At 57.1% G+C, this 17,310-nt stretch overlaps 1 protein-coding gene across 13 annotated transcripts in view; it reads left to right on the top strand.

Moving 5' to 3' along the window:
* TNK2 (tyrosine kinase non receptor 2) overlaps positions 1-16,620 on the top strand; it is a 45,597-nt gene extending 28,977 nt beyond the window's left edge. For 2 of the 13 annotated variants that reach the window (XM_042954436.1, XM_042954445.1), the window contains exons 4-15: positions 356-577; positions 1,559-1,711; positions 2,220-2,497; positions 3,939-4,065; positions 4,478-4,624; positions 4,709-4,803; positions 9,747-9,941; positions 11,324-11,415; positions 11,991-12,035; positions 12,764-14,118; positions 14,221-14,316; positions 14,489-14,620. In XM_042954436.1, the coding sequence (XP_042810370.1) occupies positions 356-577; positions 1,559-1,711; positions 2,220-2,497; positions 3,939-4,065; positions 4,478-4,624; positions 4,709-4,803; positions 9,747-9,941; positions 11,324-11,415; positions 11,991-12,035; positions 12,764-14,118; positions 14,221-14,316; positions 14,489-14,620 (2,937 nt within the window). The other 11 variants (XM_042954438.1, XM_042954446.1, XM_042954441.1 and 8 more) reach the window with 8 other exon arrangements.
* The last annotated feature ends 690 nt before the right edge of the window (positions 16,621-17,310 follow it).

The raw sequence follows: 17,310 nt of genomic DNA, 5'->3' as shown, positions 1-17,310 counted from the left end.
CAAGTCTGTGCTGGGTAGGGGGATAGGGAGGGACAGGTGGTGCACAAGATGGGTCTGGAGTGGCTTTAGGCTGTCCCTGACCCTACAGCTGGGTGTGGGGCTATGGCAGTCATGAGCTACATGCCTGTCAGTCCATTTCTGGCACATACTCTGAGGCCACACTGAGACTGTGGGTTCCTGTTTGAGGGTGTGATCTGGAGGTGGGGGGTGGGTGGGCCTCCAGCCAGGCTGCCCCCTGGCAGTTTGGCAAAGCCAGGACCTCTCTGAAGGCCTAGCCGAGGATCCTGTGGGCCGGACTGAGTGACTGGCTCTGGGACCTCAGAGTTCCATCTGGCCCCTGGCTGCCTTCAAACAGGTGTTCAGTGGAAAGCGACTGGAGGCTGAGTTCCCTCCTCATCACTCTCAGAGCACCTTCCGGAAGACCTTGCCCACTCCAGGGGGCCCAGCAGGGGAGGGGCCCTTGCAGAGCCTCACGTGCCTCATTGGGGAGAAGGACCTGCATCTCTTCGAGAAGCTAGGAGATGGCTCCTTCGGCGTGGTGCGCAGGGGCGAGTGGGACGCCCCCTCAGGGAAGACGGTAAGCTTTCTGGGTCATGTGGGGTGAGCCGGAGGGACAGGCCCCTAAGAGACTCTGGCAGAGTCCATCCCCACTCTCCCTCCACCCTGGCCTTCCCCGACTCTACCCTCTGAGGCAGATCTTTCCCCTCTGCTGGGATGGTGGTGTGGCTGGGCACAGATCAGAAAGGGGCTTCCTCTGGACTACATGCTCAGGTTTAATTAGACATCTCTGTTTCTTTTTCCAATTATGAAAATAATTTACTTACTGTAAAAGTTTGAAAACTTTTAAAAAAATAAGAAAAAACAATTGTTTGTAATCCCCTCACTCAGGGGAAGCAGAGTTAGCATTTCTGCTTTTTTTCACCCCAGGTATTTTGTTGAATTTGGTGAAGATACAAATTTTGAATGCAACTTTTAAAACCTTGCCTTTTCATCTTGGTATTCTAAACATTTTCCCCAGAAAGATAGGTAGCATGTATACAATAAAGTGCATAGTTCTTGAGTGGACAGCTTAGTGAATTTTTGCATATGCACGGACCTATGTGACCACTGCCCAGATCATGATTAAGAGCAGTTCCAGCACCCAGAAGGCTCCCTCCTGCCTCTTCTACTGAGTATCCTCTTTATCCAAGGGAAGCACTATTCTGATTTCTGTCACTATAGATTAGTTTCTTGTCATTATATTTACAGCATTTTCCTTCTACACCAAAAACATTTTAATATTCCATCTTATTACAAGATTTTAATATTCTGTCATCATACTGATCATCTCTTATTTTATGGTTGCTGTTTAATCTGGACGTTCCCCCAGGAAGGAGAGGCCCAAGGGAGGGCTGCCCTCTCCCAGCCAACCCACAGACACCTGTGACATACATGCTCATCCATCCAGATGAGCAGATCTGAGGCAGGGATATTTGGGTTGAGTTGGGAGGAGGGACAGGTTGGCTCAGAGTGTTGGGGCCTGGGACCTGTCCTGACTTCTGCTCCCCACTCTGGGCAGGTGAGTGTGGCTGTGAAGTGCCTGAAGCCTGATGTGCTAAGCCAGCCAGAGGCCATGGATGACTTTATCCGGGAGGTTAATGCCATGCATTCCCTGGACCATCGAAACCTCATTCGTCTCTATGGTGTGGTGCTCACGCCGCCCATGAAGATGGTGAGTGCTGTGGGCAGAGGGCAAGGTGCTCAAGGAGGGTCTCTGGGCCCCCCAGATCTGCCCCTCCTCCTGCCTGTGTGGTGGTTACTCCCTCCATCCTGACGAAGATGCTTTGGTCCCCCACCTGATGTGGCAGACTGGCTCCTAGGGGGCCCAGCCTGGTACTGTGTCTGCTGGAGGCCATGTCTGTCTTTGGATTTTGTTTGTGCTCATTGGCAGACAGTTGCACTCACAGGAGGGACTGGCCCTAGGGTTTATTTTTTATTTTTTATTTTTATTATTATTATTTTTTTTAGAGTTTAGTTTTTAGAAATTCTAATCTGAGCCTCTGTGGGTTGCTTCTCTCGGGCCTCAGGTTCCCACGTTACCTGGAGGGAGAGGCTTGGGAAGCTGTAGAACTCTCAGAGGTCCCCCGAGGGCAGGCCAGGAAGGAGCATCCAGCTTGGGGCACTGAGGGAGGGGCAGGGCTCAGCCACGCTTATTCCTCCTGCCTCCTCCATGGCCTCAGGTGACAGAGCTGGCGCCGCTGGGATCGTTGTTGGACCGGCTGCGCAAGCACCAGGGCCACTTCCTCCTGGGAACTCTGAGCCGCTACGCCGTGCAGGTGGCTGAGGGCATGGGCTACCTAGAGTCCAAGCGCTTTATTCACCGTGACCTGGCTGCCCGAAATCTGCTGTTGGCCACCCGTGACCTGGTCAAGATTGGGGACTTCGGGTTGATGCGTGCACTACCCCAGAATGACGACCACTATGTCATGCAAGAGCATCGCAAGGTGCCCTTTGCCTGGTGAGGGACAGGTGCTGCCGGCTCACAGGGCCTGGACCCCGTCCTACCCCTCCTGGTCCCTGTGTACCTGGGCCTCAGAGTTTCCAGGCCTTCTGTAACCACAACAACCTTTGTCTTCTCTGGGTCTGGGATGCCCTTCTTGTGCGCAGTCCATTCACTCATTCATCCAGGAATTCTCTGGGCCCATGTACCAGGTACTATGGTGCACGGGGGTAAGTGCTGCGGGAGTTCAAAAAGGCATCCTATAGGACTCCGTATTAAGCTTCTGAAATACCAGAAGTTCGCCAGGCAGACTGGTTGGCAAGTATGTTTCAGGTAGAGCTAGCTGCAGGCAGGGCCAGACCATACTGGGCCTTGTAGATTGACCAGGGATGTTTACCTGCACACTGAAGTGCTACCTGGCCCTACCCTAGCTCCTGTGTGAACTCATCCTGTGCTGACACCATCGTGGTCCACTGGCTTTGGAGGCACCCAGAGGAGTGTAGTCTCCTTGTTTTGGGGTGGGAGGAGTAGATCTAGTTCTTGCCAGAGCACCCTTCTCACCCAGGATGTACGGTCACCCTAATTAATAACTGATTTTATATGTAGAGTGACCATACATTTCAGATTACGTTATGCCTGTTGTTCTGGAGTAATTAATAGCACCCCCTTCACACCCAAGCATCCTGGTTTGGATGGTAAATTATAAGGTCCCCTTATCATAGCACTGTGAAATAAGCAGATTATTGTTACTCGCATTTCACAGATGAGGACCGTGAGGCTTTAGAGATCTTGAGTGACTGTCCCTGGGTCCCACCCCCTTTGAGTGGCAGGGCCAGCTCTCCAGTCCCAGGAGAGAGTCTTTGATTCTCCATTCGGTCAGCTTCCCCGTTGCTCTGTACCTCACCCCACCCCGGAATACCCCTTTGCTGGCCTCACTGCAGTGACATTTCTCTTCCTCACCTAAAAGGGAGTCCCAGAGGGAGTGTGGGATGTTTGGGTGAAGTGAGTGTAACTATTTCCACCCGTTTTGGTTCTTCCCCAGACCCTATCCAAATTTCCCACCCACACCTTCCTGCTGAAATGACCCAAATCCCAGGATCCTGCCCCAAATCCGGAAATTGTCATCCTCCCACCACAATTAGAAAACAGCCTGAGATCTTATCCCCTCACCAACTCCTGTAGCCTCTGACCTCCTGGCTTCCCTGACCTGGGAATTTCACCCTCTTCCTACCCCAGGCTTCATGTGAATAAAGACACGAACATAGATGATTTTCTCCATCTGTGCACCCCATAGTCAACATGTCCTGTCCCTGTTCACTTTGCACGTGTCCCAATACTTGCTGTTGAGCCTGGCACACAGGGTAACAACACGTTTGTTGAATGAATATGTTCTGTCCATTGGGCTGATGTGGGTGGGTGTGCTCTGAGGGGCCTTCTTTTTGACCCCTGCCTCTGCCAGGTGTGCTCCTGAGAGCCTGAAGACACGTACCTTCTCCCATGCCAGTGACACCTGGATGTTTGGGGTAACATTGTGGGAGATGTTCACCTATGGCCAGGAGCCCTGGATTGGCCTCAATGGCAGTCAGGTGAGTGGCTGGAGATGTGCTCCCTACAGGATGGGTGGGGGCTGATTTGATTCCTGGTTCCCAACCTGGCCCTGTTGGAACTAGCTCTTATTTGCTGGAGTTCCTGTCCCCTTTGCCCGGTGTCTGCATGACCTCTCAAATAGTTGAGCAAAGAGAAGAGCCTCCAATGGTCAGGAGAGGGGCAGACTGGGGCTTGTTCACATTCTTTTCCCTTGTAATAGCCACCTATCCAGAGGCCCCAGCCAGGGGATAAGGGTCAGAGGCCCAGGGATAGGCTCCTGGAGACAGACCTTTTCTTTGGGGTGCAGGCATGGCAGCCCACAGCTCCAGTTGTTCCATGGGCTGGAGGGAAGGTGGGAAGTGAAGAGCTGGGTGCTCTGCTTGTGCTCAAACTGCACCACCCCACCGCCAGATTCTGCATAAGATTGACAAGGAGGGGGAACGCCTGCCGCGGCCTGAGGACTGCCCACAGGATATCTACAATGTCATGGTTCAGTGCTGGGCTCACAAGCCAGAGGACAGACCCACCTTTGTGGCCCTGCGGGACTTCCTGCTGGAGGTGAGGGCTGGTCTGCCCATGGGGGCTGAGGTATCCCAGCAGGGGTCAGTCCCAGGGTGGGCAGTGACGGGTCTCCGCCCCCAGGCCCAGCCCACTGACATGAGGGCGCTTCAGGACTTTGAGGAGCCAGACAAGCTGCACATCCAGATGAACGACGTCATCACCGTCATCGAGGGAAGGTAGGGAGCGTGAGGCTGCGCCTACGCTGCCTTGAAGGGTGCAGGGTGGAGGGGCCTGCTGGCTGAGAGCTCTTCTGCCTCCAAGGTTCCCATGGCAATACAGGCTGTGGGGAGCCTGAGCTGTGCAGTAAGGGGAGGACAGGCCCGGGTCCAGTCTTGAGTGCCTGGGGTTAAGTACCAGATGCTGCTGCTAAGAGGGATTTTCCCTGCCTAGCACCACCCTTTCACCCTTTTCCCACTCGGCTCCAGTCCTGGCTGTGTGGGTCAGAGCCAAACTGCCAATATGGTGAGGCAAAGGAAGTGGCTCAGCCTTGGCCCTGGGGCCACAACTAGGGACTCTGGAACTCCTGAACATTCCTCTCATCCTCTCTTTCTTCCTTTCCCACCTCCTCCCAGGACAGGGACTCTAGACTACCCGGCTGGGTACCTGTCAGAACCTCAAAGCAGCCCCACCCTCTTCTGGCAGCCTCTGCCCTCCCACTGAGCCCCACTGTCACCTCCTGGGGCTCCCCTCCATTTTCTGCTGGGCTGCCCACCTGGGCTCCTTTGTCCCCAGTCCCCATTCCTTACCTGCCCCTGCCCAGACACCTGGGACACACGTCTCTGCCTCCAGGCAGCATCTCCTGAGTCATGTCTCCTACCTGTAGCCCCCATTCAAGCCCTTCTGCTAAGGAGGCCCTACCCACCACTCACCCCACCCTCTGTTATCTGATCCCCAGGGCTGCCGAGGAACTGGTTGGGGCAGGGCGGGGTCGAGGTGCCTTTGGGGTAGGGGGTGAGCATGGAGGACCAGGAAGAGGAGCAAGGCAGAGGAAATCCCCTGTGCTCCCAGCTCCTCTGACTCAGAGCCAGGCAGGGATGAGGACAGGGTTCGCTTCCTACAGAGCCATTTCTACCTGGGCTTCAGGTCTGGGGGTCTGGGGCCTTTAGTTCATTCAGTCTGTGCCTCATGGGGTGTTGGTGAGAGGGGAGAGCTTCTGCGTTTGGTCAGAGTGATAGAGTAGGCCCTGGAGCCCAAGCTGGTTGTGGAGGGACATGACCTACCCTCACTGTGGCCCCAGCACCTCTTCCCCAGGCCAGGGCTTGCCTAGCCTTTGGGCCCAGTCTGAGAATATGAATGACAAACCAACAAGTTGTGGGGGTGAAGTTTGGGGAGTTAGTGGTGGTAAACGAAAGCAGAAAGCTTTTAGACGGAGAGAGGCTCAGGGGACAGGAAGGAAGACAGTCTGTGGGTTTGGGGCTGAGGAGCCAGACAAGGGACTGGGGAGCATTCCGGAAATAGGAAGATTAGGGTGAGGGCCTGTCTAGAGGGGCATGGCAGGGTGTTAATTCAGAAGTCTGGACTTATATCCATTCCTACCTCCAAGAGCAGGAGGACCTTGAACCTGACCCATCTTGTGCACCGTAGCCCTCGGGTTTTTACCTCCCCCATCCCTTGCTCTCAGTGGGGACCCAGTGGTCCCCAGCGGGTGACTCAGTTGCTTCTTGTGTTCCTGGGGTGTGTGTCTCTGGAGCTGGCACCCTGGGTTACCACCAGAGCTAGGCGGGCAACAGGTGGGGCCCCAGGGGAGCCGCTCCTCTTGGGAGGCACTGTGGTCGTGCCCTGCCCTGCCCTTGCGTCACAGCCTCCGGTTGGCCTGGGCTGCTGGCTCCGCAGCTGCCTGCCAGTGTGGGCTTGCTGGGCTCCTCCTCCAGGGCCATGGCCGACTTGGACCACAGCGCCTGCTCTTGGTTCCTGGAGCTGCTCAGGAGGTGGGAGGTGAGGGGCAGGAGGCCACAACAGCTGGTGAGGCTTTGGGAGTAGGCCTGTATGCGGATGGTACCAGAGCTTTAACTCTGCCCCCTTGTCTTTTCAGTGCCCAGATGTCTCTATGTTTGTTTGGCTGCCTCTGTCTCCATGTCTCCTAGTGGAGGGGCTCTCTGTTCGTGTGTGTCTTTTTGGGTCTGGGCTTGTACGTGTGGGTCTCTGTTTCTGTGTCTCCTCTTAGCCTGGCTCTCTGCTCTGTTTCTGCTCATCTGTCAGCCTTGGACTCCTCTTGCGGAAGCTGTGCCAGTGTTTGTTTCCAAGTGGAGTCTGAGAGCCCCCTTGTCCCTGGCTCTGATTGGTTCCGTAGGCTCAGTGTTTCTCGGGGTAGCGGGCGGTGGGCAGAGACAGGACACCTAGATGTTTTGCTGAGCCTGTGAGGTGCTGTCTAGATGGAAGGACAAATGATGACTTGGGTCTTTTCCATGGGTTCTTACTTGGAAATTAGGATGGCTGGCAGCTGTTTCATGTTCCATTTTTATAGATCTAGAGAAGGGAGACAGAGGTTTTGAAGTCTGTCTTCTGGGCCTTGGCCTGGTCTGGCCTGGTCCCTGGAGCCTCTGCTCCCAGTGGTAGGTAGGGGAGGGGGATGCAAGGGCCTAAGTTGTCTCTCAAAACCAGGGGCTGCCTGGGTCTCTCAGAGAGAGGTGAGTGGGGTGGGGTTTTGAGCAGAATATTCAAGCAACATTTATCAGCCATTTCTGAACTACTTTAGACCAGGAGTGGGACAGAGGTCTGAGATTTCCAGAAGCTGGTCCCAAATAGAGCAGGGGCAGCCTGCGGCATGTTCTCAGCTCAGGCCTTGGCTTCCCAGGTGCCACTCCACTTTGTACTTGTCCCAGGATACTGACAGGTAGCAGGAAATAGAGAGTTCGTGCTGGAGGTGCTGGCCCCTTCTCCTGTTCCCCCAAGGACTTCTGTCCTCACTGCAGTGTCTGCCCATGGTAGGCCTAGCCCTCCCATTGCTATGGAGACTCTGGCCTGTTCAAGGAGGGGGAGCGGGTGTGGCCAATGCAGGAGGGTGGGGAGGGTGGCCTCAGTCCTCTCTGAGCTGCTGGTACTTCGGCCCTACTGATTCTCAGAGGGGCACAGGTAGGCAGCACGATACAGCATTGGCCATCTCAAGACTTACATTTGAGCCTTGTCGAGAGGATGCTGCTTCTGAGGGTGTCTGTCTTAACACTTGCCCTGCCCTCCAGCTCCCCTCCCCTAGTAGCACAGATCTTTTGGGAAGTGATGTCGGGACTCCCAGCAGTCCTGGAGGCTCTTGCCTCGGCCATACCTATAATAAAGGGAGGTGGGTTGGCATCTCTCACTCTCAGAAGTGGGTCCAAAGGAGCCCCTGTGTGTTCGGCTGTGCTGGCAAAAGGAAGGGGGTGGAGGGAGTGACCTGCCAGTCTGGCCTTGCTCAGGGTCGACACAGGGAAGATAGGGTCACAGGGTGGAACTGGTCTTGGACATGCTTCTGTTCTACTTTGAACTATCTCTCTGCCTCGGTTACCTCTCTCACCCAGGTTAATGAGCACCTCTGAAGAGGTGTGGAGAGCAGAGTCCAGTGTCCAGCCTGGGGTTGGTGTTTAGAAGGTCTGTTAAGGGGTACGCAGAACCCAGGGAGCCGTTGGGTGCAGGGGTGGGGGGGGGCAGAGAGCAGCAGGGGGTCCCCTGGTGTCAGGCATCCCTCTTCACCCTGCTTCATGGGAGGCTCTCGACCTCAGCCAGTCCCCGGGACTGGGGTGCTAGGGGACGTTCTCTTCTCGGAACAGCCCTGCTGTTTTCCAATGGGCTTTGTCCCTTCCTGGGTGTTGTCCTCCCTTCTTGCTTCCTTTCCTGCCCTTCCCACCCTAGGGCAGGGTGTAATCACAGGGCTGCTGTGTCTGGTGGTAGGCTGGTCAGCGGCCCTGTTTATGGGGAGGCTGGGCTCCCAGCCCTCTGCCGCCCCACCTCTTGGCTTCCCAAGCACTGCTGTGCTCATGGGGTTTGACTTGTGATCTCCAGAGCAGGCTGATTGAGGTCGTGCTGCCCCAACGGGCCATGTCACCTCATGGAGGAGGGTCCAGGAGCTCAGCCTCCATCTGCCCTTGGTCCCTGTGGTCTGGCTCCAGTTTGGAGGAGACCTTGATGCTCCTGGCTGCCCAGGTGGGGGTTGACTGGGTGTGTGCATGTGTCCACCACAGCAGCATGAGGCTGCACTACCTCTGCCTTAGCTCAGATTCTGCCCATGTCGTCTGGTGTGAGCGATCCTAGTGGCAGACAAAGGAGCTGCATCCTGCCACTTGAAGTGTCCAGGAGGGCACCATCCTACCCCAACTCAGGGTTAGGCTTAGGCTACGTCAGTAGAGGTTCTGTGTCTGAGATCAGAGTGGGGAGGGGGTGGTCCCACAGTCCAGCCGCACTGGGAGGCTGGGTCCCCTTATAGACCCCTTATTTAAGACGAGTAGAACTCCCCAGGAGATGACCAGGGTTAAGGGCACAGGTCCCACAGCCCTGCGTAGAGGTGGTGGAAGACACTGGAGATACAAAAACTGGTGATGGGAAGGCGTGGGTTGCTTGCAGTGCTTCCAAATTCACAAGGGGCTGCATGCAGGAGACAGAGTGTGGCTGGGGGGCTTGGCTCCAAGCCCAGTGCTAAGGCCATGGTGTTCCCTTGGCCACTGCAGCTCAGGATGCCCGGGAACTGGGCTGAATAGCAAGGTCAGGTGGCCAGAGGGTAGGGGTACAGGCCTTGCCGGGGAGGAGGGAGGCAAGGCAGATTTATAGGAAGGTTGGTAGCTGCAGACGAACAGCCAAATTTGAATCCTGAGTCTGCTATGATCTGTCTGGGAAGTGTAGGCAAGTCCTGTCACTTATTTGTAACCTATCTGCTTATTTGTAAACTGTCGGAAAAGGTTGTCTGACCCACTTAAGTGTCTTAGGGTAAGGAGTGTATAAACAGACAGGCCCTGTACTGGGAGAGTGACAGGTTGTGGGGCAGGCAGGCTGATGACAGACCAGCCTGGTCTCAGAGCCATAGCCCTTGGGTCCCCTCCTGCCAAGATAGTCAGATATATTCTGGCTGGAGAGAGCTTGGAATGAAAAGGGTCCCACTCCCTGGGGCCACCTCACACACCCTGGTGTTCACCATGTCATCTCTGTTGAGCAGGGCTGAGAATTACTGGTGGCGTGGACAGAACACCCGGACACTGTGTGTGGGACCCTTTCCTCGCAACGTGGTGACCTCCGTGGCTGGCCTTTCAGCCCAGGACATCAGCCAACCCCTGCAGAATAGCTTCATCCACACGGGACATGGCGACAGTGACCCCCGCCACTGCTGGGGCTTCCCCGACAAGATTGATGAGTGAGTGCATTTGGGGGTGGGGGTCACCTGTGGCTCCAGAGTCAGCAGCTCCTCCCTGGGTATGCAGGCTCTCACTGCCAAGGTCCTTGTCACAACAATAGGGCAGAGGGTCTCTTATTGCCCGAAAGCTGTTCCCTGTAGGCAGAACTGAGGTTAGGAGCTTCAGAGGATGGAGGCACACTTCTGTTTGGTGGAACCCCCCCAGAACACCGACCTTAGGAACATGGACTTGAGAACAGCCTCTGGAATGAGTTCAGCAGGAGGGTTTCTGTCATGCCCCCTAGTGTTTGTGCAGAGTCTGGGAGATGGAGCCTGCTGGGTCAAGCCCTGGGGTGTGCACAGGTGCCAGGGGGTGAGCTGGGGGCCCAGAGAAAGAGCTCCCTGTGGGGAAAGCCCAGGAGGAAGGTTAGGCAACACCCCCCGCCCCTGCGTGCTCACTCTCTACCTGGCAGGGGGTTCAGTCTCCTTTAAGTGAAAGGATGAGGTCACTGGGGACCTGTCCTCTGCGGAGGACACAGAGGAGAAGAATCAGTCACTTCCTGGGTGCCCTACCCCAGCGAGCCACCTGGCAGCTCCTCAGCCCAGGCTTCATGCCTCTCTGCTGGCCCCAGGAGGCCTCGAGGCAGCCCTTTCTCCTGACTTCTCCTGACATTCGGTTCTGCCCTGAGAGGCACAGTGAAGCAGGCCTGCCCTCTTGCCCCCACACACCAGAACCCGAAGCCCTGGGAGAGCAGCTGGCGTGAGCCAGCACGGGCCTGTGGGAATTGGGGCGAGGTGTGTAGACGCCCTCCAGAAGGTGGCCCGGCACCCTCTGCCCTGCTCCTGGCGTGCTGCGGCCAGCCCAGCCCCATTCCTCCAGGCTTTCATCAGCTCAGTGACTAAGTCCCAAGGCCTGACAGTCAGCACAGGGTTTGAGAGGGTGAATCGGGAGCAGGGCAAGTGGCCCAGCCCCTCTCCCACCTGGCAGCGGGGCAGAAGGGTGCCTCCTACGCACCCCGACAGGGGAGCGGGCCCAGCAGGACAGGAGAGTGTGCCAGCAGGTGGCTGCTAGACATTGGGGTGCCATGGCGGTCATGGAGGGCCAGCTCTGCCTTTGTAGGGTATTGTTGGAGCCCCTTCAGTCCAAGCCTTTCACCCTGCAGTCAGTTCTGTCTCTGCCCTCTCTCCATGACACCCTCCCTGAGTACCGTCTTCGGGGAATTGCACGTCCTGTGCTCCAGACCCAAGTCTGTGCGGGGCTTGGACAAGATGGTCCCCTACATGCACTCAGGGTTTTGTTCTCTGCCTGACCCCGGGCATCTCCTCCTGAGGTTCCCCACGACCGTCACCACTCCACACCCTTCCCCCAGCCCCCACCCTCTGACCCGGTTCTCTCCCCACAGACTGTACCTGGGAAACCCCATGGACCCTCCTGACCTGCTGAGCGTGGAACTGAGCACCTCCCAACCCACCCAACATCTAGGAAGGGTGAAAAGTAAGAGCCTGGCTCCCCAGTGCCCCCTAGTTCATCAGCTGCCCAGGAAAAGGCACTGTCTTGTGCAGGCACTCTGAGCTGGCTGTTCTGGCTCTGGGACAGTTGGGCCAGGGCTGCCGGGGGACAGCTGTGACCCGGCTCCGGCTGCGTGTGGGGTGGAAGATGAGAAGCAGCTGTATCCGCCGAGGTGGGCATCCTCGGCCGTCCTGTGTTGGCCTGCCCACCTCAGCTTCCCTCCTCCCTCCTTCCCGCCGTGCTCAGATCCTGGCTTTCCTCACCCCCCCCTAATCCTGCTGTCCTCTCCCAAGCCAAAACCACCCCACAGGCTTCATGTTGGCCAGGAGCCTCATCCATCTCCCGGATCCTGTGCCTGTTGTTCCGGAACCCGTTTTTCCCCATCCTGCCACCCCATTGCTTCCCATTGCTCTTGGGTGTGTATGTCCACTCACTCCTATTCACTGCCCTCTCTCTGTCTCTCTCCACACTCTGCCCTCTTGTCTGGCTGTCTTCCCTTCCCCCCGTCCTCTGTCTCTCCCGCTCTGTCCCCTCTACTCTCCGCATGGCCTTTCTTGCAGGGGAGCCTCCACCTCGCCCACCTCAGCCTGCCATCTTCGCTCAGAGTAAGTGGGGCTGCTCTCGATGCCTTGGCCCCTGCCCCTGCCCCCTCTCTCCTCTCATTCCTCCTCTCCTTCTGAAAGGTACAGAGCCCTGGTGGGCTGGCCGGGCGGGAGGGGAGGTGGGATGTGTGCTGTGAGCTCGTGCCGCTGACCTGGCCCAGCATGCCTGCCTCTCCCCCGCCTTGCAAACACCTGGGCTCCTGGAGCAATTGTGTGGTCCTGGTCCCCCCTCTCCACCGTCACCTGGCCCTGCTTCACTCCCTTTGGGGCCTGCAGAGGCTGTGTCTGGGCTTTCATGGTGGCTAGTCAGGAGCTCTGTGCTCTTCCAAGGACAGCTCCTGTTGCCCTTAATGGTGGAGGATTGCCCATAGCCCGCTGCCTGCACTAGTGGTGTGCTGTGTGCCATAACGGAGTGGGGACAAGGGATTACCAACCAGGCCCAGGAGCCCGGGATACCTGGGGTCTCGTGTGTTGGGGTATTAGGCAGGTGTGGGGTGTTGCTTGCTCTAGCTGAGAGGGAGGCAGGGGCTCATTAGCCTGTGTGGAGAGCTCATGGCGTCCAGAGCAGATCCTGTCCTCCCGTGTGAATAGGGTTGGTGTGCCTTGAGAATTTTGGCAGCTGAGGGCTAACCTCTGGGGGCATTAGGAGTGGGGAGTTGGTGGAAGACACTTGTCTTTCTTCCCGTCCCCCTGACACTGCCTTCTCGTTAGGATCTCCCTCTCTATCCTAGAGCCAACCTACGACCCAGTGAGTGAGGACCAGGACCCTCTGTCCAGCGACTTCAAGAGGCTGGGCCTCCGGAAACCAGGCCTGACCCGTGGGCTGTGGCTGGCGAAGCCCTCAGCTCGGGTGCCGGGCACCAAGGCAGGGCGTGGCGGCGGGAGCGAGGTCACACTCATTGACTTCGGCGAGGAGCCCGTCATCCCCGCCCCCCGGCCCTGTGCACCCTCACTGGCACAGCTGGCCATGGATGCCTGCTCCTTGCTGGACAAGACTCCACCACAGAGCCCCACTCGGGCACTGCCCCGGCCCCTGCATCCCACACCTGTGGTGGACTGGGATGCCCGCCCGCTGCCCCCGCCTCCTGCCTATGACGATGTGGCCCAGGATGAGGACGACTTTGAAGTCTGCTCCATCAACAGCACCCTGGTGGCTGCAGGGGTCTGTGCTGGGCCCAGCCAGGGTGAAACCAATTATGCCTTTGTGCCTGAGCAGGCGCAGCTCCTCCCTCCCCTGGAGGACAATCTGTTCCTCCCACCCCAGGGTGGGAGCAAGCCGCCCAGCTCGGCCCAGACCGCACAGATCTTCCAGGCGCTGCAGCAGGAGTGCATGCGGCAGCTGCGGGTCCCGGCTGGCTCCCTGGTCCCTTCACCTGGCCCAGCCCCAGCGGGTGAAGACAAGCCCCAGGTGCCCCCCCGGGTGCCCATCCCCCCGAGGCCCACTCGCCCACGCAGTGAGCTGTCACCAGCCCCCTCAGGTGAGGAGGAGATAGGGCGGTGGCCTGGACCTGCCTCCCCTCCCCGGGTGCCTCCCCGGGAGCCCCTGTCCCCTCAAGGCTCGAGGACCCCTAGCCCCCTGGTACCACCTGGAAGCTCCCCGCTGCCGCCCCGGCTCTCAAGCTCACCTGGGAAGACCATGCCCACCACCCAGAGCTTTGCCTCAGACCCCAAATATGCTACACCACAAGTGATCCAGGCACCCGGCCCACGGGCTGGTCCCTGCATCCTACCCATCGTCCGTGATGGCAAGAAGGTCAGCAACACCCACTATTACCTGCTGCCTGAGCGCCCACCCTACCTGGAACGCTACCAGCGCTTCCTGCGTGAGGCCCAAAGCCCTGAAGAGCCGGCCCCCTTGCCTGTGCCCCTGCTGCTGCCCCCACCCAGCACCCCAGCCCCTGCCGCCCCCACTGCCACTGTTCGACCAATGCCCCAGGCTGCCCCAGACCCCAAGGCCAACTTCTCCACCAACAACAGTAACCCAGGGGTCCGGCCACCAGCCCTGAGGGCCACTGCACGGCTGCCACAGAGGGGCTGCCCTGGGGACGGGCCAGAGGCTGGACGACCAACAGACAAGATCCAGATGGTGAGTACCGGGCCTGGCTGCTGGTTGGAGGGGCGGGGGCCCAAGGGCCCGGGAGGAATGGGCCCAAGTGGTGCTGATGGGTAGGTGGGTGGGTGTGCCCAGCTGCAGGCCATGGTGCATGGGGTGACCACAGAGGAGTGCCAGGCGGCCCTGCAGAGTCACAGCTGGAGCGTGCAGAGGGCTGCCCAGTATCTGAAGGTACCACCACCTCCTGCCCACTCTGGCTTTCAGGGACCCTGAAGACTGGTTCTGCCGCTCTCACCTCCTTTTGCCCCTCCCTACCATCCTGCCTCTGGCTCTCCTCTGCCCCTACCCTGGCCGGTGCCCTTCAGCCCCAGTGTGTCCCATGGCACCACCCTCTGCTCCTCAGGTGGAGCAGCTCTTTGGGTTGGGTCTGCGGCCGCGAAGCGAGTGCCACAAGGTGCTGGAGATGTGTGACTGGAACCTGGAGCAGGCAGGCTGCCACCTCCTGGGCTCCTGCGGCCCCGCCCACCACAAGTGAGTGAGCCCCTCGGGGAGCATACCCCCCTAGAAGAGAGCCCCACGCCTCGAGGGCCTCGCAGGGCCTCGCAGGGCCAGGAGACACAGGGCTGCCCAGCTGGGAGGAGGGAAGGCAGCCCCCACCCTGGGATGCAGGCAGTTTCTGGGTGAAAACAGTTTCTCCTCAGTGCATTTAGACTTTGTAGCCACTTGGTGCAAAAGAACTAATAAGTAAAGAGAGAGCACTGGAGCCTCTCCCCTTGTGGGGGCTTGCTTCCTAACCCCACACAGCACCCTTGAGCCTGCGTCAGGGAGCAGCATTTTAGGGCTCAGTGATTTCAACATATTTCTCACCTCTCCATTTCATATTTCAGTTTAAAGTTTTAATGGCATTTTAATGGAACGCTTAACCAAAAATAATCCCATTACTTTCCTGTTAAAAATGTATATGTGGACATGTAACAAATGATACAAATGATCTGTAGTATAAATGTAAATATATACATCATAAATGAGAATTGTATCAAGTCAGAGGTGGAGATATGGGTAGATCCCAGCATTGTCCTCGGAGGGACGCTGGTGGGTGGGGGGTTTTGGAGCTGGTGGGCCCTGGCAGCAGATAGCTGGAATTAGAGCCCAGCCTTCCGCTCAGGGACGGAGTCAGCTTGGGCATGTTTCCCGACCTCTTCAGCCTTATCTGTAAAACGTGTACTAATGAGGGCCTGGCTGGTTCAGCCAGTAGAGAGTACGATCTCGGGGTCGTGAGTTTTAGCTCCACATTGGGAGTAGAGATAACTTAGGGGGAAAAAAAAATCTGTACAAATGACAGTATCTACCTCATAGAAATGACTAGAAGAAACGAGGGATGCATCTGTCAAATCACACAGCAAGCGTCTGGCACATGGGACACCATCACCTAGTGTCAGCTGTTAACTTGTGGTGATTCTTACTAATTTGCATCCAAAGAAACTTAGGCTTTACCGTGCCTATTGCCCTCTGATAGTCTAATACTCAGTAGTGCTGTTCTCTCTTTTTTTTTAATTAAAGAGAAAAAGGCATCCCAGGATGGTAAGTTCCAAAATCATTGCTGACTTTTCAACCGATTAGCCCACCATCAAGAGGCCCTCTTGTGCCCACGCACTCTAGACACTCTGTTGAATCAGCCCCTGTATTGATAGAGGGGCTTTCTCGTTGTTTCCTGTCCTTTAGGCGCTGAGATGTCTGAAGAGCCAGAGGGTCTGCCCTGAAGGAATCACTTGAGCCTGTCCATCTGACAAGGGTGGGGAGAAGACCTGCCCAGGCCTGGAGGACCTGCTGCCACTTGCCGTGGCAGAGCAAAGCCAAGGCAGCAGGAGACTGGGAGCCCCGCCTTGCTGTCCCTCCCTCACCCAGTGCTGTCCCTGCAACTTTGGATCAGCTCTTGGTGCCCTTAGCCAAGGGGTGGGAAGGAACCCCATGAAGGCAGGCCTGGTGGCCGCCTCAGCAGGCCCTGCAGCTGACCTGCTTCTGGCTCCAGCCCCTGGTTGGGCCTGTGGCCGGAGTGTGTTTCCATGCTCTGCCGGTGGGGAAGCCGGGCTTGACTCGTGCAGGGAGGATGTGTTGGCCACACAGAAAGGTGGACCAGCACCCAGCAAGCCCTCCCCAGGGTAGGGCCCTTCTCCAGGGATCCCCTGGAGGGCAGTTAGGGTGTCGGAGAGAATGTGACTTGTGGCCTCACCATGGATATGTTATGGGACTAGGCTGGTCTTAGGATCTTGTGCCTGGAAATAGCCCTGAGTGGCTCAGGAAGCAGAGCGAGGGTGCCAGATTGTTCTCTGGCAGGGACCAGGGCCCAAGGCCCCAGGGTTGGAAGGAGACCAAGGGGGCAGCTGCCCTGGAGGGATACCAGTGCTTCCTCTTTGACCCAGCTCCTCCCCTGTGCTGTTCTGTGTTTTCCTACCAGCCTGTGTCGCCAAAGTTGCTGCCCCAGCTATGGATACCTGCTTCTTCCAGAGAAATAAAGTTAGTTTCTATTTTATGTTACTTACTTGTGACTGTCTGTTTCTTTGACTCTTGGTCAGCAGCCTGAGGCCCCGGGGCTTCCCAGGCCACCACCATCTGTCCAGGGTGGCAGTCCTCCTGGTGCCACCTGTGGACAGAGGGAGGAAGTGCGGGCCCCGGGTGACCCTGGCAGAGGGGCAGAGCCCCTGCTGATGTAGTCACTGACTCTGTCTCCATGGTTTTGCTCGAGAGTTCTATAAGGCCATATATACTGCAGGAGAGAGCATGTACGATAACTCACCTAGTTAGAGCTAAGCCAGAACCTTTAGTAATGGAGGAAAGCTTCAATATGTATTTTGTTTTTCTGAATATTTCATATGGTTCAAAATTCAAAAGGTGTTGAAGAGTCCTCAGTGAAGTCTACTGCCCCAGCCGCCACCTCCCCTCCCCAGAGGCTGCCTTCTTGTCTGGTTTTTTTCACAGTACATTCTGAAGGGTTCCATGGCCATACTGAAAGAGTGTCCCCATTCTTGTTCAGGGGTGCCTGGGTGTGTGGATGTACCATAGTCTGCTTAACCAGGCCCCTTGGGCTGTTTCCAGTCCTTTGCAATTATAACCGTTGATGCAATAAATGGCGTATATGGATTATTTTGCACCTGCAGGTCAGTCTGAAGGATGAGTTCCCAGGAGTGGAACTCCTGAGTCCAAGAGTTTGTGCAGTAGTGATGGGTG

This window comes from Panthera leo, chromosome C2 (assembly GCF_018350215.1).
Source record: "Panthera leo isolate Ple1 chromosome C2, P.leo_Ple1_pat1.1, whole genome shotgun sequence".
Classification (NCBI taxonomy): Eukaryota; Metazoa; Chordata; class Mammalia; order Carnivora; family Felidae; genus Panthera; species Panthera leo.
This window is presented reverse-complemented; position numbering and strand designations above follow the sequence as displayed.